The sequence below is a fragment of the Thamnophis elegans genome, chromosome 2 (genome assembly GCF_009769535.1).
Source record: "Thamnophis elegans isolate rThaEle1 chromosome 2, rThaEle1.pri, whole genome shotgun sequence".
NCBI lineage: Eukaryota > Metazoa > Chordata > Lepidosauria > Squamata > Colubridae > Thamnophis > Thamnophis elegans.
Genome location: NC_045542.1, coordinates 54,803,870 through 54,830,620, shown reverse-complemented (window position 1 = coordinate 54,830,620; position 26,751 = coordinate 54,803,870). Strand labels below are relative to the sequence as shown.

The 26,751-nt window shown below is 38.5% G+C and overlaps 1 protein-coding gene across 4 annotated transcripts in view; it reads left to right on the top strand.

The window, feature by feature from the left end:
* Window positions 1-26,751, top strand: part of ACOX1 (acyl-CoA oxidase 1) — a 27,135-nt gene extending 384 nt beyond the window's left edge. Inside the window, exons 1-14 of one of the 4 annotated variants that reach the window (XM_032209129.1) lie at window positions 1,027-1,115; window positions 7,647-7,807; window positions 12,493-12,653; window positions 14,318-14,425; window positions 14,901-15,020; window positions 16,297-16,412; window positions 16,860-17,029; window positions 18,076-18,238; window positions 19,802-19,992; window positions 21,212-21,391; window positions 22,617-22,722; window positions 22,818-22,961; window positions 23,703-23,909; window positions 25,215-26,751. In XM_032209129.1, the coding sequence (XP_032065020.1) occupies window positions 7,719-7,807; window positions 12,493-12,653; window positions 14,318-14,425; window positions 14,901-15,020; window positions 16,297-16,412; window positions 16,860-17,029; window positions 18,076-18,238; window positions 19,802-19,992; window positions 21,212-21,391; window positions 22,617-22,722; window positions 22,818-22,961; window positions 23,703-23,909; window positions 25,215-25,265 (1,806 nt within the window). In that variant the 5' untranslated portion in view covers window positions 1,027-1,115; window positions 7,647-7,718 and the 3' untranslated portion in view covers window positions 25,266-26,751. Of the gene's footprint in view, window positions 1-955; window positions 1,116-7,646; window positions 7,808-12,492; window positions 12,654-14,317; window positions 14,426-14,900; window positions 15,021-16,296; window positions 16,413-16,859; window positions 17,030-18,075; window positions 18,239-19,801; window positions 19,993-21,211; window positions 21,392-22,616; window positions 22,723-22,817; window positions 22,962-23,702; window positions 23,910-25,214 lie in introns of those variants that run through there. The other 3 variants (XM_032209131.1, XM_032209128.1, XM_032209130.1) reach the window with 3 other exon arrangements.

Below are 26,751 nucleotides of genomic sequence, written 5' to 3'. Positions count from 1 at the left end.
AATGGGAACGCCTTCTTTCCCCCCAAATTTTGGACGATGCTCGCAAGCGGTGTCTCAGGATGCATTTTAGAAAAGAGGCATTCCCACCCAGGTAGCCTCCCCCCCCCCCAAAAAAAAGCATGTTTCTGTCAAGTTACACAAAATGTTTTGGGATGCCTAAAGCCTAATTTACTTGATGCCTATCTGATGCCTTAAAGCAGCGGTTCTCAACCTGTGGGTCAAGACCCCTTTGGGGGTCGAACGACCCTTTCACAGGGGTCACCTAAGACCATTGGAAAACATATTTTTGAAAAAAAATATGGAAAACATAAAATAATTTTATTGTTGGGGGTCACCACAACATGAGGAACTGTATTAAAGGAGTTAGGAAGGTTGAGACCCACTGCCTTAAAGGATTGATCTAACTAGGACACCAAGTAGATGTTGCTGGCTATAGGCTTCACACTCAGGTCAGATTTCAACCACAAATCTTTCAGACAATATACCTCATTCTCCTAACCTTTAAAATGGGAGACCTAAAGAACTGCTTCAGGGTAACACAACACAGGGAAATTCCACAGCTGAAAGATGCTATGAAAAGAGATGGCTTTTAAGAATAAAGTAACTGTTGCATCCTGCTGTCAAATTTTCCTTTCTTGTATTCAATTAATTAACCTGTATCATCTAACCTGTGAGAAACTATGACATGCTTGAAATCCATATCAAATAACATTTCCCCCCAAGGATAGGACAGTAACTCATTTGTGTTGGTTGTACTTTTCTAGATTTTATGAATGCAGCTTTATGTTAATTATGATTGGTATTAAATTATAAAAGTGGTTACCAGAATGACAGCTGCATCTGTTCTGTCTAACAGATTTGTTTAAATAAGAAACATGCTCTTATTTAGGAGGATATGGTCTTATATCTTTTTGAAGAAAACTCTGAACAATGAATATCTCTTCTTCCCATATAGAAGCTATTATTGCAAATGATCCCAGCTTCCACCACGAAGATGTAAATTTTCTCTCCCGCAGTGAACGCTATGAAGTAGCTATCAAAAAGAGTGCTCTTATGGTGCTGAAATTAAGAGAATATGGGATTGCAGACCCTGAAGAGATCTACTGGTTTAAAAGGTATTTGTGCTCATTATTGGGTACTTTAAAAAGCATAAGAGTTGTCCTATAAATATAAGGGAGGGTCATACTTAATTTCAAAAGACTCCTACATGGGACTTTTAAATATACTCATTAGAAGTCTTCAATTAGCAAAGCTTCCCTAAACATGGTTTTCTGGAAAGCCTATGCAACCCAGTTCCTTTTATTGTAGCAGCGGAAATTAGATATATGTACTGTAGCATTCAGGAAGGCTGGGAGCATCGTTACATTTTAACCAGGCAAGATAATGTTGCTTTCTTTTAAAGTACTTCATGTCAGCTCAGGACAGTGATACATTCACATTAATAACAGTTCTTTATTTTGTTTTCTCCTCTGTCGCTTTTGTTTTTCTACCCTTTATATTGCATCACAGAAAACTTCCAATGTTGAAATAGTCTTGCTACTTTAAGCTCCTTGATTTTCCATTCTGCTCTGGTAGAGACCAGTAGAAGTAACTGGTAGAATGAACTTGATAGCAAAGATAATGTTGGAAGCTATTCATCCAGTTCTGACCCTAATTGCTGATCTTTGAGTCCTTGGTTTAATAATTGTTTGGAACAGGTCATTGGATTGCATCTAATCATGTTCAAGGATAAACATTTCTCAGTGGGTGGAACACTTCCTTCAAATCTTACTGGATATAATACACTTACATTGGCTAGGTTGAACAGATCTATCCCCAGATAATAGAAGCCTATGTGTATTTTTCTGGGACTAATTTACAGGTAGTCCTTGAATTATGACCACAATCAAGCACAAAATTAATGTTACTAAGCAAGACAGTTGTTAAGTGAGTTTTGCCCCATTTTATGGCCTTTCTTGCCATAGTTGTTAATTGAATTAATGCAGTTAATTTAGTAACATGGTTGTTAAGTGAAAATCTAGCTTCCCCATTTACTTTTCTTGTCAGAAAGTTGCAAAAGGAGATCGATCACGTGACTTCCATTTATTGTCGGGGGGGGGCAGAAACAGCTTTAAGGGTGGTTTCGGTGGTGAGAGCTTGCTACCATTTATAACAAGGATGGAAAGTTGGGCAGCATATCGAATTTTTCTCTGTTTATAATCTTTTTATGAAGGATAGATTTGCTATTATGTTGCATGACAATCATAACTCAGTTCTTTGATGCAACAACCTACAGTTTCCAAAAGCAACCGTTCTTTTGATATAAAGCAGCAATTACTGATGCTTGTAGCAAGTGGTACTGTTCCAAAGGATTAAATCGTTCCATTTTGGGCCTACAGGGGTTCTCATAAAATGTGAGCTTGCTGACCAGTGCAAAGCATGGGGATCAAATGATTCTGCAGAAAGACCTGCACTGATTGTAAATTGCCTACGGGGCACAATTTATATCCTGATATTGATCTTTAAAGCCTTAAATGATTTCCTTATCTGGAGGGAGCTCCCTTATCCACTAGGAATCCACCTGGTTATTTAGATTAGTAGGAGAGGCCCTGTTGAATATAACCTGCTCATAGAGGATATCCTGTCTGCTGGAGGTAGGGGTAGAACTTTCTTCTGTATAGTTCTCAGGCTAATGGATGTTACTGTAGGGCATTGTGTTTGGTTCCCACTTTCCTGATTTAAAGAAAAATAACAAAACCATATTTCTTTTAATCAGCTTTTAATCATTAATTTACTTTAATTGAATTAGTGGTACTGTTATATTCCAAAGCGGCCTTGTGAATTTATACATAGAAAAATGGGAAATGAGCCAGACAAAGAAGTGCTCTATTTATCTTGTCTATTGAGCAAATTCTGTTGCTGGCACAGCTGTCTTTTTTTTTTTAATGGCAGCAAATCTGAGTGTGGCATTTAGCGAGCTCAATTCTTTTAGCATTCGTATCTTTCTGATCTAGACTTCCACTCCTATTTCTTAATTTCACATTTAGGTTTACCCTACATTCTCCTACTGTTTTCTCAATGTAAGGTTGAAGCGAATTAGTAGAAGAAGTGAAAGGCTATTCCTTTTGTTGTTTGTGGATAAAAATGGCATAATAAACAGGCTCGCATTGAAAATAAATCAAGACAAGTGGAATATGAATACCTACCACATGATCTTTTCTTGGGTAAAGAAAAAACTTACTGAATAGACATATCTTGTTGCTATTTTTTCATGCAGAGTATGTCCCTGAAAATTTGTGGTAGAGGCTCAGGATTTAGGTTTTGAGGATTACAATAATTTTGTTATGGTAGAAATGGCTTGAAATGTGAAATGTAAAGCAAAATACTTTTTTTGTATTTACTGCATTGAAAAAAGTAGAAAATCACCACTTTTTTCTCTCTCTTTGCATTTCTTTCTGTCTTAGTTTTTTAATTTTTGTTTTCCCCCCTGTATTTTTATCTTATAGCGGGGGGGGGGTGTCAAACTTAAGGCCCGTGGGCCAGATGCGTCACACACTGGCCACCCCTGTTGGGCGGGGGGAAGTCACAATACATCACATGACAGCACTGTGATGCTGCAAGTTTGACACCCATGTCTTATAGAGAAACTTAACAAAATAATGTATGTTTTAAAAAGGGATTATTTGCCATTTAGCTGTTAATTGTCCCACGTCCCAGGAGTAGGAGTGTTACTTTACATTGATAGTTTCTTCCATATTTTACACTGGCGTGCCTTAATAACAAATACTGATAGGAAAGAATAAGAGGCAAACTATGTCAGAAAGTGACTATGGGCTCTTCTGCCACTGTACTGTTGGCAACCGCAAATTGGATTAGATCCAGCAAAGTGGTAATTATTGTGCTTTTAAGGAAAAATCTCTGTAAGTAAAATCAGGTGATTCTGCCTATAACAGTGGAACTCGCCTCAACATCTTTAAGATGGGTTTCAACTCTCAGAATCCCCCAGCTTTTCTGCAGAAGCTCATATATCAAAGCTGATAAGATTGAGAAACACTGGCCTATAAGTACACATATACACAAACCCACCCACGCAATGTGATGGTGTGTATAGCTAGTCTAACAGGTTTTGTGATCCGAAGTGCTATTAAGAGAATTACTAATTGGATGGCTCCAGTGTTGCAGCACAGCATAGAGCAAATCTATTTTTTAAAACTCTGTACAAAGGCTGTTTGGCTAGGTCACCTCTTGAGCTTCACTACTTTAGGAAATGTGTCAAAAGCTTTTCAGAAGATTATGTACCTGTGCCCTTTCACACCAATATAAAGTAGTTGTCTGGTAAATGACTTTGAAAAACTTCATTGCTACAGCCATCTGTTGATACACATGAGGCAAAAAAAAAGATTTTGGCTTATTGCATCACAAGATCTTCCAGTTGTTCCCACAGAGCTAAACCACCGTGCTGGTTTTTGTACAAAGTGTTGTAACTGAGTGGGTGACTTGATTAAAAAAAAATCTAAGACAGCAGTGTTCAATCAGAATAAGCAAGAAAAGAAAGAAATGTATTCATAACAAACTTATGTGTACTTGAACACCCTTTCTTGCAATGAAAATTCATCTTAGAAAGATTTAAAGGAACAACAGATGGAAAGAAAAGTTCCTGTTCTGATCTAAGCTTCCTGAGACAGTAAAAATCACACTCTTAGTCCCAAAAACACTTTTTATTTAAACGGCTGTGAATTATGTTCATTCACAGCCCATAATGAGTCACAAACAGTTTGTGAAGAGTTCAACAGAAGTCTGCCACAGTCTTTCGGTATAAGGCTGATAAGCACCCACCTTTATCTCCCTTGAAACACTTCCAGAGACCTAATTGGCAATTAGTTTTGCAAGGACAAATGGAGCAAAGAGTCAAACGGAGCTTTAGAGTTTAAACCGACCAGAATGAACAAAATTGCTTCCTGCAAAGGCTGACATCCGTTTGCTCCTCTTTTATGTCTTATGGGAGGGGCCAATCATCTCCAAGCCTTCCCCAGACTCCAGGACTGGCCCATGTTCCTTCCCAACCTCCTCACTGTCTGACTCTGCTGCCAGCTCCGCAGGCCACCAGTGGACCACAACAATTCCCCGGTTTTACAAAATTGTGACCGTGGTTTTAATTGCCTGCAAGACCTCTTGATTCCTTTCACAAAAACCTCAGTACTGAATGCCAAGAAGTGCTCAGCAGAATAATTGAAATGCTGATAATTATTCTGATAACTAGTCTAATTGTCAAATGTGAATTTGATGTCATGCGGTGCTGTTAACCCCTTTGATCTTGAAACTGTTGAAAAGTACCCACACCCTTATGGTAATGCCCTTATTGGATATTTGAATTTAAGCAGGGTTTTTGTTAAAGGATGTGCTTTGGAGCATATACAAAGCACTACAAGAAAACTGATTAACTGGTAATACAACCCATTCCAAAAAGTACAGGTAATCCTTGACATATAATCACAATTGAGCCCAAAATTTCTGTTGCCAAGTGAGACAGTTGTTAAGTGAATTCTGCCCCATTTTATGATCTTTCTTGCCAAAGTTGCTAAGTGAATCACTGCAGTTTTAAAGTTAGTAACACATTTGTTAAGAGAATCTGGCTTCCCCATTGACTTCCCTTGTCAGAAGGTTGCAAAAGGCGATCAGGTGACCTCAAGACACCACAACTGTCATAAATATGAGTCAGTTGCCAATTGTCTGAATTTTGATTACAGGACCACAGGGATTCTGGAAATGTTATAAGTGTGCAAAATGGTCACGTCACTTTTTCCAGTGCTGTTATACTTTTGAATGGTCACTAAATGAACTGTTCAAAGTCGAGGACTACCTGTTCTCAAAATGGCCTTAGATGCAGCTTAATACAGCTTAGCCTATAATCAACAAATGCTAATTAATATTAATTACAATTTATCAAGAAATATATTGAAATATATATTGAATAGGAAAGCCTCACCTTTAATTAAGCCATTTCTTAAAGAGAGAGAAAGACAAGAAAGAGAAAAATAGGATGTTTCCTGGCTCTTAAACACAGGTGAGAAACAGACACAGGGCCAATATGTGAAGAATGTTCCCCTTTATCTATTTCTTACCCTCATCAAAGGTACAAAAGATGATGCAAGTTCCAACCATTCTAATCAAGGTGGATTGAATATAATTTCCATATATGTAATAAACAGGAAAACAATAATCTTGAAAAATATAGTGGTAAACTTCTATTTCCTCAGGGAGGTTAAACATAATAGATTTGCACCAAATCATTTTTTTTAAATGGGGAGTGGCTTGAACACTACGGGATTTGCATTGAGTTAGCTGTTATTATGGAAGATATCCAAGTTGACGCTCCTATTTTTTTAGGTCACCACTCTAAACATGTACATGCATGTGCAAATGTATTGTTGCTGTTAAAAAACACGGTTGATATACTTTCCGCCCATCACTTCCGCCCATATAATGTTCCTCTGATTAAATCCAGAATTTAATTTGACACCTTAATCATGGATTCCATGCCTCTTTCACCAAGGATTTAGAAACCACTTACACAACTGCATGTAACTCCTGAACAAACCTAACTACCCAAGCTTTATTATACAACATAGAGCCCCGATGGCGAACCTATGGCATACATGCAAGAGATGGCACACAGAGAGGACTCTGTGTGTGCCGTCGCCCCAGCTCAGCCAGCTGGTTGTCAGATTTCTAAGGAACGCATTCATGCAGGCCAGCTGGTCATTGGGTTTCTGATGCACGTATGCGCACACTTATGCGTGCACGCCTTCCGGTTTGGGCACTGTGTCAAAAAGATTCATAGAGCAATGATTCCATGACTGCTATTTGTCGTGATATATGAAATCTACAACAACCTGTTGAAATGTGCCCATTCCCCACTATGGGCAATCTTGCCCTCCTGCTGAGTTTTCCCTACTTACCAAGGATTCTCAGGTCTCATTTATCTGTTTTGGGGCGTCTCCCTTTTCTGACTCATCAAGGCCTGGAGAAACCAATTTATTTATGTAAAGGCAGTGTTGTTTTGAAATCCCAGAAACTAATCTCAGGGGAAAATTAATACCAATGAATATATTCTGCCCCTTAATCAAGATGCCCATAGTTGGCACACAATGACTTATCTGTATTCCTGATTACTTAAACACCCTTTTTTTTCTTGCTCAGAATTACTCAGTTGACAAAACTTAGCTGAAATTTGCATAACAATGGCTGCATCATGTTGCAGCATATACTTTATTTTGACCCACTATGTAGGTCAACTGTGGTGAATGGCTTTGTTTTGTATATAATTGAGGTCATTGGAAGTATTTAAATATTATGGCTGTTCATAGGTTTAGCTTACTGGGAGTAACAGAAACAGCTTAAATACTGTTTTAAGGAATTCTGATCAGGATTGAATAAAAGATTATCAGGAAATCTCAGGGTGGTAGATTGGGTTGGGAAGAGGGCTGAGGCAGTACCGAAAAAAGTACATGGATGTGAAGCTATCTTAGCATCATTTCTAACATCGCCGAAACCGAAAGAGTTAAAGGAAACAACATCTGCCTACATGCCTATTTACAATTGGAGTAAAGGTCATTGGCCCTTGGAATAATGGATGTGACCTGATCTGCTATCTCTCTCTCCCCCAGAATATGCATGGGCAAACACGTTGCACCCATTGATGTGCACTTCAGCATGTTTCTGCCCACCTTACAGAGCCAATGCACAGATGCTCAGAAAAAGAAGTGGCTGCCCCTGGCCTCCCGCTTCCAGATAATCGGCACTTACGCTCAGACGGAATTGGGGCACGGTTAGTTCTTTTCAGCAATATGGGTATTCCAATATAGTATTATTCAAATCTGCCTGGCAGTGGGTTTAGAGAATAAAGAGCAAGCAGGCAATCCTGGATCAAATTTAATGTGTTGATTAGAGCTGTTAGAGGGTTATCTACTATTTGGGTGTTACAGGTTCAAAGTCAATATGAAAGCTATTTGTGGGTTTTACGTTCTCTGCCTTGGACTTTTGTATATCATGCCCATAGCCCTTCCATTCAATCAGGTATTGGAACCGTTCTTTCAGCCATCGGGAATCCCAGATACTGGCAACTTCATACTCGGGCGGCTCCTCATCATCACAAGGTTCTGGCTGGGGATGATCTGGCTGGCAAGGAGAACAAACCAGCTGTTCAGGAACAAGGAGAGATCAATGAAAGACCGGATGGATTCGCATCAAACGTGGCAATGTCAGGAGATAGGCGACCGGATTCATGACTGCTTCAACAGGAAACGGGCCAAGGTAATGGTGGTCTAACTTCTTGGCCGGCCGGTCTGACGGAAGGTATCTAGTGGACAGCCACACTCGATCCCCCACAGTCAACACCAGCATTGCACGCGAGACCTGTCTGTGACTCTCTTATAGTCCTTCTTGGCTTTATCCAGATATTGTCGCTGCACTTGATGGACTGCCTGTAGTTCCAACAGAAAGGCCTTAGCTGCGGGGACTGGTGAGTTGATGGGTGTGAGGGGAAAGAACCGAGGATGATATCCTACATTGGCCAAGAAGGGCGTCGTCTGCGTGGATGTGTGCTATGAGTTATTGAACACAAACTCCGCCACTGCCAGGTAGTCCGCCCAATCATTTTGCTGCTGGTTCACAAAACAGCACAGGTACTGCTCCAAGTTCCCGATCACTTTCTCTGTCCCTCTGTCGGTTTCTGGATGGTGCGCCAAGGACTAGCAGATTTTTACATCCAAGGCTTTCATCAGCCTTTCCAAAACTGGGCTGTAAATTGCGTTCCTCTGTCCAACACGACCCTGTCAGGTAGGCTGTGCAGACTGAAAACATGTTGAATAAACATGTGGATGGTGGCTGTTGGTAATCCCCGACACGGGATAAAATGTGCCATCTTCATCAGCATGTCTACCACTACAAACACCGTGGTAAATCTAGAAGACGGAGGCAGATCCATCAAGACGTCCATAGAAATGCCCCCCCCCCAGGGTCTCTTCGATGTCGGCAATGGCTGAAGCAGCCCTGGGGGGGGGGCTCCCATCATTGACTTGGCCTGCCGACACCATACACAAGACGTGGCATAAGATTGTATGCCATGTCGTAATCGGGGCCACCAGAAGGTATGGGAAACCAGGTTCAAGGTCTTGAAGAGGCCAAAGTGCTCCGCCACAGGATTATCATGGCACTGGGATAGAATAAGTCCCCGAAGTAGCCCCACTGGCACATAGAATCTGTTTTGGTACCGCAAGAGTTCATTGGTGAATGTCCATGGGGAGGCAGGCCCCACCTCTGCCTTCCGTTGTTCCACCCAATCGTCATGCCGCTGCGCTTCCCATATCTGAGGCCGTAAGTTCACAGGCTCCTGAACTGCGGAGAAGGACTCTACAGGCAAAACTGTCCAGGGTAGAATCTGGTCTTTGGTACAAAAATAGTCAGATTTCCGCGAGAGTGCATCTGCTCTTTGGTTGTGCACACTGGGGATGTATGTCACACGGAAATTGAACTGTGCAAAGAAGAGGGACCACCGCATCTGGCACTGGTTCAATTTTCATGCGGTCTTCAAAAATTCCAAATTTCTATGGTCCGTCTGGACTTCAATTTGATGTCTGGCCCCCTCTAAATGATGCCTCCAGGCCTCAAACACCACCTCATTGGCTAGTAACTCCTCCCAAATGGTATAATTGCACTTGGAAGAATTGAGTTTCTGCAAATAATAAGTGCAAGGGAAGAGGGTACCGCCGGAGGCGTGAGCCTGAAGTAATACCGCTCCAACAGTGATATCTGATGCATCTGCCTCCACTACAAACAGACGGTGGGGGTCAGTATGCTTCAAGATGGGCTCTTTCATGAAGGCCTGCTTCAAGGCCTGGAACACTTGTTGCTCAGGGGCACTCCAGTGAAACAGAACTTTCTTCTGAAGGAGCCGAGTGGGGGGCGCAGTCAGAGAAGCAAAGCCGGGGATAAAGGTCCAATAATAGTTGGCAAACCTGAGAAGTCGCTGGACATCCTTCACTCGCTGAGGAGGTTCCAACTACGCAAAGACTCAATCTTGCCCGGCTCCATCGCAATGCCTTCAGGAGAGATACGATGCCCCAGGAACTCAATGGTGGACTGCCAAAACTGGCACTTCTCCAGTTTCGCATATAAGCGATTCTCACAGAGCCATTGTAGGACCAGGGGTAGGTGCTGCCAATGACTCTCTAGTCCCTGCTCTGACTCCAAACACCACGCAGACTCTTCCTCAGCCTCCAGGGCAGTCGCATAATGTTCATCGCAGTCAGATTCCACCAACAGCTCAGGCGGCCGCTGTTTGGCTACAACAAGCTCTCATCTCACAATCAGGAGGCTGTCAGTTCGATCCTAGGTAGAAGCAGATATTTCTCTGTCTAGGCACAATGATATATCTGCTGCAAACTCCTCATTGGCGACAGGAAGGGAATCCAGTCAATAAACACTCCATTCAGTTGCCCAGACTCCATCCCGCAAGGGATTATGGGGTCATTAAATGACAAAAAAATGTTCTTAAGAATTAGCATGATGTGACGCAATTCTTTTCCTTGCCAGGCTGATGTTTTCTCTATGGTTAGGCAGCAACAAATAAGTTTGTACTGAAACTATATGCAGAGCAGCTCACATGCAGACTAAAGGCAATTTCACACATTGGAAACTATAAGCTACATGCTTATGTATTGAACAAGACACAAACAAGTATGATGGTGGCCGTCAGACACAAAGAATCAGGACCAAATGTTAAGGTCCAGTTTAGAAGATGTATTGTATCAAATCTATATACAAAAATCGAGGCAACTAAATTGGCACTAGATAGGAGTCATCAGAATTCAAGGAAAATTGGATTTGGAACATTTGTGGACACATAACAATTTTTTAGGTTGAGTCTCCTCTTGACTACACCCCCAGGCTCTGCCTCTTCTTCCTCGACAATAACACAAATAAACTAAAATGAATTGCTACCAACTGTCTAGCTGGTATGGTCCTGTATGATTTGCATATGGTATATTGAAACATGGTATACTGATAATTTGATCTAATAATGCCTTTGGACAGATGAGCTGACTGTAATAACATTCTGCTATAAATATTATGTTAAAATGCCTTCCTATGAACATGCACCATTAAGGAGTTTTTCTTTTCATTTAGAGTGGAATCGTGACTGGATAATTTACTTTTTGGAATCTTATTTTCTTGCTGTATTTTCTTTGTCAACTGTTTTAATGTTAACTGAAATAAAAGAGAGGAGACAATCTTGGCTCACTTCCTTCATTATAGTATATGTTTGTGGGGGAAATTCATTTATTATTATCCTGGCCATTTTTATATTGGAATCCACATGTTTTAGATATGTTTCACCTAAACGCATCTGAAAAGAATGAAAGCATTGGTTCCCAGGTCTTCATTTTAATTTGATTGGCAGGAAATAGGACATGTATTCATAAGTATTTGTTGAACCAATTAGCTCAATGGATATCAACTGGCAGAAAATTATCTAATGATGAAGTAGAACAGAAACACCTATCAAGAAAGTTCTGTATATGGCCTTTTGTCTCATTTAGCTAATGCTCCTACTACATCAAGATGTGTAGTAGTGTGCTGTTCCTTTGAAAACATTCTTTTTTTTTCCTGTCATCCCAAATTTAACAAAAGTGCTTGAATAGTATGCTGCATTGCAACAAAGCTAAAAATGTGCCTGGATGAAAAGAAAATGGCTCTGGTTTCCAAATGTGCTTTCTGCAATCAGTCCTTGGAGAATGATGCATATATAGTCTGGCTTGTTAGGTTAAATCAGGACTATTGATACCTCTTGAAAAATCTTTCGTTGTTTTGAATCAAAGCACCCATGAATTTAACAACTGCACCTCACAAGCATTACCACTTGAATTTTGGTACAAAGCTATGAACAGGCTTACTAGCTTTAATTGCTGATTCAGAGTACCGTTCTTTTCTTCTCAGAAGAACCTTTGAAAAATCATTTACAACTACAGATTGAAGCAACACAAGAAAGAGGATAATTGTAGTGTAGACTGGCTTTGAATAAAAGCTTTGGAGTAATTTCTCTCCTCTCCCAAATTTGAATTGGATAAAGTTTTATTGCTTTGATTTCTTTGTGGAACATTGTTAACTGATTTGTTCCTTTTCCAATTTATGTACAGAAGCTAATATTCTCTGTTTATTTTCAATGTGTTTCTAGGAAACACAAAGACATTCTAGAATTTCTAGAATAATATTGCCTTTTATTAATCACCTGAAACCACTCCTCCTTTTGTGATCAAACAGAGAATCCTCTATCTTTTGGGTTGATGTAAGGTTCTGTAACTCTGAGGAAAGAATGGTGCTTTGGTAAATATTCTTGCTTCATTCTGATTTATCACATTATTTTTGTGTTCCCTCTCCAATCTGCACCTCTAATCTCACCTGCTTCCACCTATAACATCCCTTCACATTCCCTTCCCTGGCATTTCTTTACAGCTACCTTCATCAAGGACGGCCTGAGCCTTTGGATATCCACCTGGGCATGTTCCTTCCCACGCTACTAACCCAGGCAACCATAGAACAGCAGAATCGCTTCTTCATGCCTGCTTGGAACTTGGAGATCATTGGCACATATGCCCAGACAGAGATGGGACATGGTACAGTACTTCCAAGTCTTATTTCACAGGGTAGACTAGCTTTTGAAAAAGTACCAGCTCTGTTTCTTGATAGCCTGGGTCAGTGTTGACGAACCTTTTCATCACTGAGTGCAAAACAAGAGAGTGCAAGCGCGTGTGCTGGAAAGTGGAAGAGCAGCCGCCCTTCCCGTCGCATGCACAGATTGGGAAGATTATTTTCTGGTTTCCGGTATGCACAGGCCACCTGGTCTTCTGGTTTCTGGTGCCCATGCTTCTCCTCTTAAGAAAAAGAAGGTGTTCAGATGGACATAGAGGCAGAGGTTTAGACAGCTTATTTGTTTTTAAAAAATGTATTGCCAAAGAGTCAAAGCACATTTCCCTTGATGTCTGAATACCTTATGGATGGCATACATAAAACAACATTCTAATTACACAAAAATGGGTTTTTTTTTGCACTTTAGAAAGAAAGTAAACTTGAAGAATAACAATTAGCCAATGCTCCTGAGCAAGAGAAGTTATATACCTTCTGCTTTTTAAAACTATTTCAGCTTTCCTACTGGCCCAGATTAATTCAATCCTTAACTTATATACACTCATAAATTTTATGGGAAACATCTTGCTTCTCAAATGGTCATTTTTATTATATTTAAATAAAATAATACCTTTTGCAGGGCCACTTGGAATAATTTCTCTTCTGTAGACTTTCCTGCGCCTTCTGATATGCCTCTGACGTAAACTGTTTTGTCAGCTTTATGAAAAAGAGAAAATGAAGATGAATGTGGTAGACATCCAATGTTCATGTCTAAATCTAACTATTATCATAGAACCATACTTGTACGTACATATATACATACATTCATTCATTCATTCATACATACATACATACATACATACATAAGTTACGCTACAATCAAGAGAAAGAAGCCCTGGGGAGATTTCCACCTTGCTCCAGGACTGGTTCATGTTCTGAAGAAAGGGCTGAAATGTCATTCGCTCCAAAAATCAAGTGCTATCATGTTCTCCAAATTTATAAGACAAGAATCTACTTCAAACTTATAGTGAAATTTTTATTTTATTTTATATATATACACACACAAGTCAATATTATCGCCTGTGTTGGATTTTACTGCTCTGTTTGAAAATTCTGAATGTCGAACAGCAATCGGGATATTGATAGCTGCTACAGGAGGAAGAAAGTAAACATGAAGATCTGGGATTGAAAAACATTACAGAAGCAAATGTTGAACATTTTAACCTGGTTCTGAAGATTTTTCTGCAGGACAATATTTGGATTTCGAGAAAAAGCCATTTTTACCCTAAAGCTTTTTTGGAAAAGAATCATCATGGGACTCTCTTATTTGCTTTGTCAGATATCTAAAATATACAGTATATTTGCACATAAAGATAAATAATCAAGACAAATGACGTGCATAATTGTATAGCAATTTGACAGCATTCTTACATTAATAGGGCAATTAATAGAAGGTGTGCATCCACTGTTTCATGCATGCTTTTCTGGTAATGTTTTTGCTGTTAACATTATGTAAATGTGCATTTGCAGGCAGTTTTCCCATTTGCACTGCTTGGCTTTACATTGCTAATGAAGTTTGTTGAAATAAATCTAATTATGTATGTTTGTGTTGAGCTATGCAACTGTTGAAATAAAATTTGCTACCTGCCTACAGGAACCCATCTCCGAGGCCTGGAAACTACTGCCACCTATGATCCTGCTACCCAGGAATTCATCCTTAATAGCCCAACTGTGACTTCTATTAAGTGGTGGCCAGGTGGATGTAAGTGTATTATTACACAATTAAAGCTAAAGGAAGAGCTGTTGTTTTTTTCCTTTGGAGACCATTAACTATTGATATGTTTTGAAACATAACTTTGGCTGCATAATATTTTTGACTATTCTGTACTGTAGTAAGTATGAGTAAAAACTCTGGTTTCTGTTTTAGGGCTAAACCGTATAATCAACATAATAAAATTAACATTGGTTTTATTAGCTTAATATAGTATAGACCTCAGACAAAATTAAATGTTTCTGTTTCACTAATTTTACATATTCCTCATTTAATAATTCTGCATATTCTTTATTCCTTCTATTTCATTTCAGCTTGGGAGTAAAAGGAAGTGGTTTTACATCATAAAATCTACAACATGTAGATGTCTGTATTATTATTTTTGAGATCAACATGTACATAAAATGCTTATTGGACTGTACAAATAAATTTCTACCTACTAAGTTGTCTTTTCTCCCCCTTGCAGTGGGCAAGACATCAAACTATGCCATTGTTTTGGCTCAGCTTTATACCCAAAACAAATGTCATGGGTTACATGCTTTTATTGTACCTCTACGTCAGTTGGGAACCCATGAACCACTACCAGGTATTAAGTCCATCACTACTATGTTACTACCCTTTCTCAACTGAGGTTGTGTGAGAGACTGGTAGGGATTCCTTGAGAGATTGCGTTTTAAAACCAACAATGTTTTTTTTAAACTGTGCTTTCAGTTGTGAGAATTTTCACACATCATGATTCAGCTGCTGGCTTGGTGCTTTGCTATTGTCGTAATCATTACACATTGTGTAGGTTAGAAGTGAACAGCATTTTGAAGTTTTCATGGTTTTTGCCATTTTTATACAGGGGTTCCTTGAAATCTGAAAATTATTTCAAGGTTTCTTCCTGGGTAAAAAAAGGTGGAGAAAGTCTGCTCAAGTGAATATTTAGCATATTTGCAGATATTTATGTTGCCAAATTAGCTGCCATATAAATGAATCACAAACTCCATACTGAAACAATATATGATGTCCAATGTGAAACATTTGGCACCACAAATCTTCAAAGGCTACATCGTGTTGGGAAAAATTGAATATAAGGAAGTACTTGCAGTCCTCAAGTAAATGATATAAAGGAAGCAATGTTCATAAGAAAGCAAAATATACATACAGTGCTGTAGTTTTTCAGTTCCATATTGTAGCATACCAAGGATAATTTGTTTTTATAGTTTAAATGATTACAATTGTACATATTAACATTCTTTAAAAGCCCTGACTTATAATTAGCGGAAGTTACCAAACTAGATAGAGACTTTTTCAAAGAGCAATAAAAAGTTTTCCTTAAAGCATGTTATTAGCAGTACAAGAATAGTTTGTAAAGAATATGGAACCTTAAACTACCATGGTGCGATTTTGAAAAGGGGGAAATGTTGCTGAACATAATCCATTTTTACAACAATAATCCTTATCCATTAGATTTAATTTGTCATAATTCACGTAAAGTTCAAGTAATATTAAAATTCCCTAAAACTGTGTGTCTTAGCCCATGCTGTAATGATAAAATAAAGTTGTATCTCCTTTTCACATTTGATGTCAAGAACTTTGAATCTCAGTGAATTAGGTAGGGTTAGGTAAGAACCCATAGCCAACTCAGTAGGGAAATCTTCCTCCACATTGATGAATGGATAGAGTTTGAAAACTCACTCCTAACTGAAAATCACAGCCAGGACATAGTTTTGGAATTGGCATCATAGGTACTTCCACCATTCAGCACTTTGAACTAATGCTGGAAAAAATGATACTTTATGAACATCCCCCCACCAATTCAATTTTGTATTAAGAATATTGAGAACCAAATAAATTTATTTGGCTTATTCTGTTTGCAGGCATCACCATTGGTGACATTGGCCCAAAATTTGGTTATGATGACATGGATAATGGCTACTTAAAAATGGACAACTTCCGTATCCCTCGGGAAAATATGCTAATGAAGCATGCCAAGGTAAACAGCGGGTCTTGTTTTGTTTCTGCTATTTATCTACGCCAGCTGTTCAGACAGCTTGCAAGAGAAACTACCCAAAGTCAGTGTTTCATATTCTCAGGAGGTAATTGATCATCTGATAGTCAAAAGCAATCCCCAAGTTTGTGTTAGAATGGGAATGATGACATTGGCTTCACAACATGTGCCAAGCAAGAGACAATTAGCAAAATGGATTTATGCAAGCCTATTAATTTTACATTATTTACCTGTTACTTCATGTCAGTGATGTCCAAAACATTCATTTATAACACCAATGAATAGGAATTACTTCTAAAATATTTTTGACTAGGATCCTAACAAGAAATTTTTAGTGGATTCAGTGACACAGCATATTGTTGATTTTTATAATCTTACAAACCATTACTTGGTGGACAAACTCTTTCCACTTTCACTATTTTATTCTGCTAGGTTGAACCAGATGGCACATATGTGAAGCCTCTCAATGCTAAGCTGACTTATGGGACCATGGTATTCATCCGTTCAATTATTGTTGGAGATGCTGCTCGCAGTTTAGCCAGAGCTTGTACAATTGCCATCCGCTATAGTGCTGTGAGACATCAGTCTGAGTTAAAGCCTGGGTAAGAAGCCTGTATTAATATCTCTAAGGTCAGTTTTCGTAATGCCATAACAATTGACACCCTCCCCCCCGCTACCTTGCCCATAACACTTTTGTCCATGAAAAAATGTGTGTGACCTCTTTAAAAAAACCAAAGGTTTGGCTTTCAAGACAAGTATTCTTGGGAAATGCAGTTGACAAGAACAGTGTAGAAAAGCCCAGCGATGACCTTGGAGAAGACGTGCAGGATCTATTTGCAAAACATGAGCTTGAGGAAAACCACTAAGTATAAGAAACAAACTTGTCTTCCCTTAACTCTCTTTGGTATAATAGGAAGGAGGGAAAAAGCCCTGTCAGACCTCCAAGGATCTACTATCCTAAATCCTAGTATATCTTCTAGTTCTTGGCCTGACTTACTTGAACATCTAACAAACAGAATTTTCTGGTAAATTATGCTAATCAATTTTAACATCCAATGTGGATTTTGTGAGTCAGAGAAATAGTTACTTTGTAAAAAGAAAAAAAAAACAAATTTCTCTTCCCCTCCCCCTAACAAGCACACCCTTTAAAAAAAAATATTTTGGCTACAAGCAGTTGAATCACAGCTGTTGTCAGGACTAGCCCTATATTGGGAATCATTGTTACTGGGGAATCTGCAAATTTGTGATGATATAAAAGGAGCCAGGAGATGGTAAAACAGCTGCATGTCAACCACAGTATAAGCTACAATGAGTCAGGAACTGTAGCCATTTGTTTGCAATTGTCGTTAAATTAATATCCTAAACTATTTCACTATTTCCATTTTTTCCTTCCCTCTCCCTTTTGGACCTCGCCTGTATTTTGCTAGTTACTCTTTTGTATTTTGGGAAAAAAATAAATAGTTTTATTGGCCACATATTGGACCAAGCCAAGATCACTTTTACAAATAAGTATGTTTATACTTTAAATGTATATGTTATCAGAATATACCTTTAGGACAGTGTAAGTCTTTGGTTTTTTTCCATTACTATGGAATTAAATCATAGCATTATAGTGGTTTAGTTCTCTTTTTTATTTGCATTGTTACAGGGAACCAGAACCTCAGATTTTGGATTATCAGACTCAGCAGTACAAACTCTTTCCTCTCCTAGCAACAGCATATGCTTTCCACTTTGTTGGTTCGTATATGACAGATACATATCATCGCATCACTGGGAATATCCAGGATGGAGACTTGAGTGAACTGCCAGAGGTGGGGCTCATGATCGTACAAAACACTGAATTTTGCTATTAACATATACGGTTTAGTTTGTTCTTTCAAGATAATGGGAAATTATCTTGAATTTTCCCAAGAAAATTCCTGGGAAGGAACAGAATCAGGAAAAAAAAAAGATTGGGGGACTATGAATATCACAGATACATTCTTAGGCACGATTGATACTGTCTCAGTTTAAATCCCTTTGTCTTCCTCAGCTAAATTGAATTCAAGATGGCGCCAATGGCAGCCTCGGTGAAATGCTCACTGATAATTTTGTTGTTTTTTACAATTTATATTGTTTACCTAATCAGAGGTGGGTTGCCAATTTTTTTACTACTGGTTCAGGCGCACTCACGATGCTTCTTCGCATGTGTGGAAGTGTCCGGGCGGGTGGGCAGAGCCGCCCACCACTGCTAGTACCCTCCTAGTATGATTTATGTTGATTGCTTGTTTAGTATCCATAACTATTATCACTAAGTGTTGTATCTAATGTTTTATGATAAATGTATTTTTACAATGACTATGATAATGATCTATCACTATTGTTGTAAGTACACTGAAAGCTTATGCACTAGAGACAAATTCCTTGTGTGTTCAATCACACTTGGCCAACAAAGAATTGTAATTCTATTTCACCTTTGTGGAATGTTCTTGTAATGAGAATGAATGAGAGGGATAAACTCACTACTGGGATGAGGACCACTAGACCACTGTTTAGACCAACAAATCAAACCATTAAAAATGATTTGAGTTCCACTTCTGGTATGCCAGTCATTTAAATTATTATTATTTACAAAAGCTTGATATTGAAACCTAAATTCTGATTTCGACTTGTTCCTGAAAATTTCTCCTGAAAATTTTTGTAAGCCTTAGTCCTTCGTGCGTGTTACATGTAAAGATATCTACATACAAAGCTCAGAGTCATGAGGTCTGAGTTCGGCCGTGACCTGTCAAATGCACGCCCGACAAAAGCGCGCCGACAAAACCGCAGTGAGAAAACCGCGACGTCGAAAGCGCTCCCACAAAACCGCGCCCACAAAAGGTAAGGGTTAGATTTAGGGTTAGGGTTATTACATTGTTTTTGCGTTGTTTGTTGGCGCGCTTTCATCGGCTCGCATTTGTCGGCGTGTTTCTGTGGGCGCGATTTTGACCTTGCGTTTTTTTCGGCACAGTTTTGTTGGCGCGCTTTTGTCGGGCATGCATTTGTCGGTGAACTGAGTTCAGCAGCTATGGAAATGATTTAATAAATGTAACACTGGTGTAAATCAAAAAGTGGACATGACAGATTATGGGATGAATTCTTATAGTTTGCTATGCTGGTTTAAAGTTTTATAAAATATCCAGATGGAACATATGTTTTATGTCTTGACAGAATGTCCCCTCTTGGAGTTTTAAAATCCCTAGGAAGAATTTTGATCTTGGAGATAATCTGGATTACCACCTTAATCTCGTCACTCTTCTACCCCCCCCCCCCCAATCAAAAATTCAGGAAGATAGAATTTAGTGACAGGACAAAGCTGAAAGAAATAATTGTTTTGTTCTTAATTACTTTCTCAGTTGCACGCACTGTCTGCAGGTCTTAAGGCTTTCAGTTCCTGGAGTGCCAATGCTGGCATTGAGGAATGTCGGATGGCATGTGGGGGACATGGCTACTCCCGCTGCAGTGGTTTGCCTGATATTTACGTCAACTTCACTCCTGCTTGCACTTATGAAGGAGAGAACACTGTGATGATGTTGCAAACTGCCCGGTGAGTCATACCACGTATTGTTAGTTGTGTGACATTTTGCATGGACTCCTAAAGCAAGAAGGAAGAAACATAATAACTTGAGCCTATGCTGAAGATACTATTTGAATAGCCCAAAATGCAAAGATATGCAAGGTCTACTAATAAAAGTCAAGGAACATGGTGGAAAAAAAGGGAGTACAATTAAATGAAAGAAGAAAACTAATGACAACAGATAGCTGTCTTTTAGGGTCAACCACCAACAGTAAGCCCAAAGATGCTTTTTCAAGAGGCAACTGGACTTTCTGGTTTTTCTTTAAAGACATTTTGCTTCTCATCCCCGAAGCTTCTTCAGTTATCCAAGAGCTGAAAAAGCTTCTTGGATGAGAAGCGAAATCACTTCAAAGAAAAATCAGAAAGTCCAGTTGCCTCTTGGAAAAAGCATTTTTGGGACAACCATAACCTGGATGACTGAGAATCTCCATAGACATCAACAGGAAAGGAACAAGCAATCAAGAAATATGCCCCAGATTAGCACATGGTAGAGCAGACTTTAAAGCCTTGGAAAAGATATTCAGATGTCGTGGTTGTCTATATCTACAAAGATCAGAGTTGTGCAAGCAATAGTGTTCCCTGTGACTCCCTATGGAAGTGCAAGTTAACTTTTGCTTGAAGCAGGATAGGAAAATAGACATTTTTAAACTTGAAGAAGGTGTTGAAGAAGCTTACTGAGAACACCATGGACAGCCAAGAAAATAAGCGGATAACTGAAAAACTCAACCCAGAGTTCTCATTTGAGACACAAATTATCAGGCTCAAATTATCCTACTTCAGACACATTATATGAAGTCCTAGCTCTCTAGATGAGGTTCTAATTCTAGGTGGAAGAAAAGAGAAAAGAGTGACCAGCAGCAAAGTAGATGGGCTTGGTTATAGTGGCAACACATGCATCATTGGAAGATGTGAAAAGAGACATTTAGGACTATATATGTGGTCACTAAGAATTGATACAGCTTGGATAGCGCATAAATCAATCAAGGTATGAAATATTTTGGTTAAGTGCAGCTTTTGACCCTGTCTAGGTTTTATAGTCTAAACTGACACAAGTTACTTTAATTATTGACATCTTTTTTACCTTCACAATTTTATCCTATAAGCATTTTTTGGAAATTATAGTGCAACTGCTGATAAATTATGATGATGATCCATCATATGACATGAAATAATTTTGTTTTGCATTTAGATTCCTTGTCAAAAGTTATGCCCAAGTTAGTTCTGGACAATTAGTTAGTGGCATCATGTCTTACCTGAATGACCTATCAGGACAGCATATTCAGCCTCAGCATGTGGCTGCTCGACCCGCAACTCTGCAAATCAACAATCCTTCCAGTTTGGTGGAGGCATATAAATTGAGAGCTTCAAGGTAGGTCAATATAAAAGGTTATGAAATTTCTCAGCTGGCCATTTGGACTGGTCATCTTGTCTCTCTCATTTTTATTAACCAAGCTGCTCCCTTGGCTACTTCATTCTAACAATTTCATATCTGGCTGATTTGATCTGGATAGGATTGGGCAGTTGCTACTAACATGGCCTTACATGGTTCAAATAATGGACCCAGGTTTACCTGATGAATGCAAGCTACCGATTGACAACTACCAGAAAGATGTATTGGAGTGTAACAACTATATATTGCTAGGGCAGAACCTCTCAGAACATTGCAGGTTGAGAGGAGGTCAGGGCAGAAGGCAATTAGTCATAAATATGAATGAAATGTCAGACTGCTCAGTAATTAATCTTTTATGGAACAGTTTGCAATGGGCCCCGCAGGAGATCACATACTGTAAAGAAAGATTTGTTTAGAATAGCATGATTTGGAAGATCGGTTATTTCAAAAATTGATCAAGGGATAGTACCTCTGAAAATTTGTTTAAAAACACTACTACTGAGCCAGAAAATCAAATCTCTTTTTCATGGTCTTCTAAGAAGGGGGGCAGTGCTATTTAATAGATTCCAGCATTCCTGCTTTGTTTCAGAGCAATGGTACTAAAACTGCTTCTGGACAGTTATATATATACTGTGGTCACTTTTGATCAAGGTCAAATGCAATGGCTTCCCTACAGTGAACTGAGATATAGCTAAAATTCCAACGGGGGAAAGTATTATTATGTTCAATCAAGTTGTAACATAAATTATGTTAACATTATATCAGCCTTTGACTTTGGATTTTGCTGATGGGATAAGTTTATTATAGAAATGGCTAGTGCATATTAAGTATGCAAAAGTAAAATGTCGAGGCTATAATGTTACTGTTTCATTCATTATGATCAACTGAGAGCAATATTAAAATAGTATTTAGGCCATAAGAATGAGACATTCCATATTTGAAAATATGGGGCAAAATCTACATTGACAGCTTTGAATGGAATCATTACTGTTCATTTTACAGACTAGGAATAAAGGCCAAAGTTCACTAGGAGTAAAAGCTGAATTGATTTTGGATTTTAAATCCTTGGCTTTATCAATCTAGACATTTGAAGCTATGACTATTTATCAGTGCCATATCAATGTTCAGATGTCACTAACTGAGTGTTATTTATGGCCTCAATTCCAAGTATAATAAATTGTGCGCGTGTTTTTCTATGATACAGGATGGTTGACTTTGCAGCAAAAAATTTACAGGCTGAGCTGAACCGTCGGAAAAGCAAAGAAGATGCTTGGAACCGGACTTCCATTGATCTAGTACGAGCATCTGAGGTCAGTAGCACCTCAGAATACGATAGATACTCTTGGATATTTATTGGATTTTACAACACCTGAAGTCACGTCAATCTATCTTCTTATTTTTTCAGGCACACTGTCACTATGTGGTGGTCAAACTGTTTACAGCGAAGCTTTCAGAAATTGGTGACCCAGCTGTCCATGCTGTCCTTAACAATTTATGTTTACTGTATGCTCTATGTGGGATTATAAAGAACTCTGGAGAGTTTCTACAGGTGGGTAAATAATTTCTACTTAGAGCTGAATGGTTCTGTTAGACAGAGTATCTAGTTGAGATATAAATTAATCAGATCTGGAGGGAAAAAGTGAGCAATAGTATGATGATATAATTTGATAACAAAGGCAAGGTTAGATTATCATGGATAAAACAAAGATAGCCTCGTTGGATTTGGAGTACATATTTGCCATACAAAGCAGTTGTAATGTAAATAAACATCTCAGCAGTATTTTGCCCTTGGGAATTACAATGTCTAAATTGAAAATATTGTGCTGAAATGACATTTTCAGCAGTCCAAAATTAAATGAAAATGGTATAAAAACTGTAAACGGTTGAATTCTTGCCATTTCTTACCAAAGCTCACAGGATAGCTGCCAAAGATCTCACAGTGGTATCAGTGATGCTTTGCTAAATCTGGATCATCTTAAAATTGGGGGCAGGAAAGTATTTTTTGTGAGATCATACCAAGGACTTAAAAAGTTTGGTAGATGAACATTGGAATTGATGAACATTAACTATGATAACAGTAATTTTATTCTTAAGAAAAGCAATGCCATTTTAAAAAAAATACAGGCAATACTCATTTGCAATCTTAATTGCTTATTTAGAATTAAAGTTCAGGTCAGATTTGTTTACAGATCTAAAAGAGCAGCTTTTGTATTAATTCTCCCTGTAGTGATTGATAAGCACTTAGAGGTGTAGAGCTCTGATTGTTATGAACTATTCTTTTTTGCTTCAGGGAGGCATTTTGACAGAGGCCCAGCTAATTCAAGTGAACATGCATATAAAAGAACTCTTGGCCCTTATCCGTCCTAATGCAGTAGCTCTGGTGGATTCCTTTGATTTCTCTGATTCTGTGCTTGGATCTGTGCTTGGCCGGTATGATGGTAACATATATGAAAATATGTTTGAGTGGTCAAAGAAGTCACCACTAAATAAAACACAGGTAAGTACATAATTGCTTTTGCCAACCAGATACCAAAGGCTCATAACACATACAGGAAGCTCTCAATCTATGATCATTCGGCCAGCTACTGTCTGTTGTTACAAAGGTGCTGAATGAATGGTGGTATTGGCTGATCCTTAGAATTCCAGCCATCCAAGAACCCCCTTGGCAATCAGCTTGCGCTCACAACCAGTTGCAATATCCCATGGTCACATGATTGTCAACCTTCCCTGGCAGCATCCTCAGAAAGTCAATGGGGAAACCAGCAGGGAAGGTTGCAAGTCACTGGGGTAAGTCTGACCACTCATATAATCTCCTTCAGCTTCTCTGTCTCCACACGGGCTGCTCCTATACACCTTCTCTGAGCTGCAACACCTCTGCCCTGACATTCATACCCTTCATGAATCCTCTCCAAGCCTAGTCCCCCATCTCTCACACTCTCTTCCACCCAGCAGCATCCACTTACCTGTCTATCAGGTTGCTTGTAAGCCATCTGGGACTTGAAATTTCTTGCTGGTTTCCCCACAGACTTGGCTGTGGGAAACTAGGAGGCAATTGCCTTGCCTAACAACCAATGAAGTTTGGTTAACCACAATAACAGGACTATAGGAATTTGCCATCACTAAACAATGTAGTTGTATTGCTTAATGCCAGAAATTTCAATCTCAATTGCTGTCTTAAATCAAGGATTATCTTGACTTTCAATAAAATAAAAAGTGATTAATATTTTTAAAATGCAGATTTAAAAATCAGTTCACAAACATAGTTTATGAACCGCAGATGTACACGAATGATCATCTGCAGATTCACAAACTATTATTTTGTGAAGTAACAGATATATATATATATTATAATTCTGTGCTCTTTCCTTAGGATAAATTCTTGTTGTAACTTATTTAGATCTAATGGGGAATTAGTTTACAGAAGCCAGGACTGCCATATTGAAAATAATGGCAAAGAACAGTTAGAGAACATATGGTTATATTGATCTACAACTTCATAAACTGATCGTCCAATAATGTCAATAAAATTGCTATGTTTTTTGCTAATGATGAAAACAGCTTATTTTCTGCCAAAATACTAGAGAATGCTGGACATTTTTCTTACTCTCTTAATAGAAATTGATTTGATGTTATTATTGTCCACTATATATGGTGTTATTCTTAATGACAATTCCACTTATATAGCTGAAATCATTAAAGCAACAGTCCAGTGTGTGATTATTGGGAAATGTATTGTCCTAGTAAGAAGCGAGATGTGGTATGTTCTTAAAATTAATGTCCTCTTTTTTTTTCTGTCCTCTAGGTCCATGAATCTTTCCACAAACACCTGAAGCCATTGCAGGCTAAACTGTGATAATTTTGTTTGGTTTTGAACGTACTTTAGTTTCTTGAAATAATATAATTTGCCCTACAAACAAGCACTTGGCAAATCCAAATAGCCATAGGATAGTAATAGTCTTCTTTTTTTAAAAAATAATAATACTGAATGAATTAGAGCAAGGATAGTAATTGTAGTTTTCTTTTAAAAAAAATAATATTGAATGAATTAGAGCAAGGAAACTCAGTGATAAAAATGCAATTTTAATTATGTTCAGAAACTATCCTTTTTAATGAGTCAGAAAAGCTTTATAGATTGGTGTAAAAGGGTCAGTCTGTGAGCCTTTTAAGCATCTGCAGAAGCTGTGTTATCTATAGCAGATTTTTCACTACTAAGTAGTTCTAGAAAGCAGTTATTGAATAGAATCAACTTCTCCAGAAACCCCTTTAAAAATTGTCTTGCACATTTTTTAAGCATTAATGCCACCTAAAGAGGCAGTTGTTGTCAAAGCCCTCCTGCACTTAATGTACTGCTGTAAGATTTTCACACCCTTGTCAGGAAGTGGGCTTCAGGACACAAACATTATGTGTGTATGTATAGAACTGTTTGGTGTTCCAGGAATGGATGATTCTTTGCCTTATGGGTGCAATCTGTCCTAGCAAGTGTCATTCTTAACACTTGTGTACAATTTCACTTTTTGCATTCCAAATGGCATGCAAGCGTTCTATATTACATTTCCCATAAAACTGTCCTTAGCACACAGGCAAGATCTCTCTCAAGCCACTTTTTTTTCTTTTTTAAAAGTGTTGCCTTGTCCTCTGGGTGTTCAGGAAAATTGAATGGGAAAATGTCAGGAGTCCTATTCCATAGCGACAATATCATCATTTCCAACTTGCAAAGTCCCTGGGGAAGGAAAATCTTTGCTCCACACAAACTATAAAGATTATTTAAGATTTCTATGCCTGGTTTTAATCATACTTTTTTTTCCTGAAACACTTGATTTTTTTAAAAAAAACAGTGGAACATGGACTTTGCCCCTTATAATCATAGATGAGAAGAGGGTCCAGACTGATAGACCCATCAGCCTACACAGTCTGGCTCTCAGAAGGCTACAGAGAACACGTTGCCACATTAAAGGACCTCAGCTTTACATTACTGTTAGCAGGCTAACATTTTAGCATTGTGTAGACATTTGTTGTGTGAAATTACAATGACAGAATTGCAGCAGATCAGTTGGATTCAGCTTCAGTAACAAATCAAGACTTGGATCATAAACCAAGGAATTTCATAACATTGGAGAATTGACAACTTAAGATATGTATCCCTTGTTAAAGAGCTAAAGGTACTCGTATACTGCAAACTTTGAGCAAGAAAAATTACAACTGAAACAAAACTGTTTATAATCATAATGTCTTAACTATTGATATCTCTAATATAGCTGTGCTTAATATACTGGATTTCGGTGTACAATGCTGACTGGAAATGAAAAACTGCAATAAAAGACTATTTGACATCTTGTGCA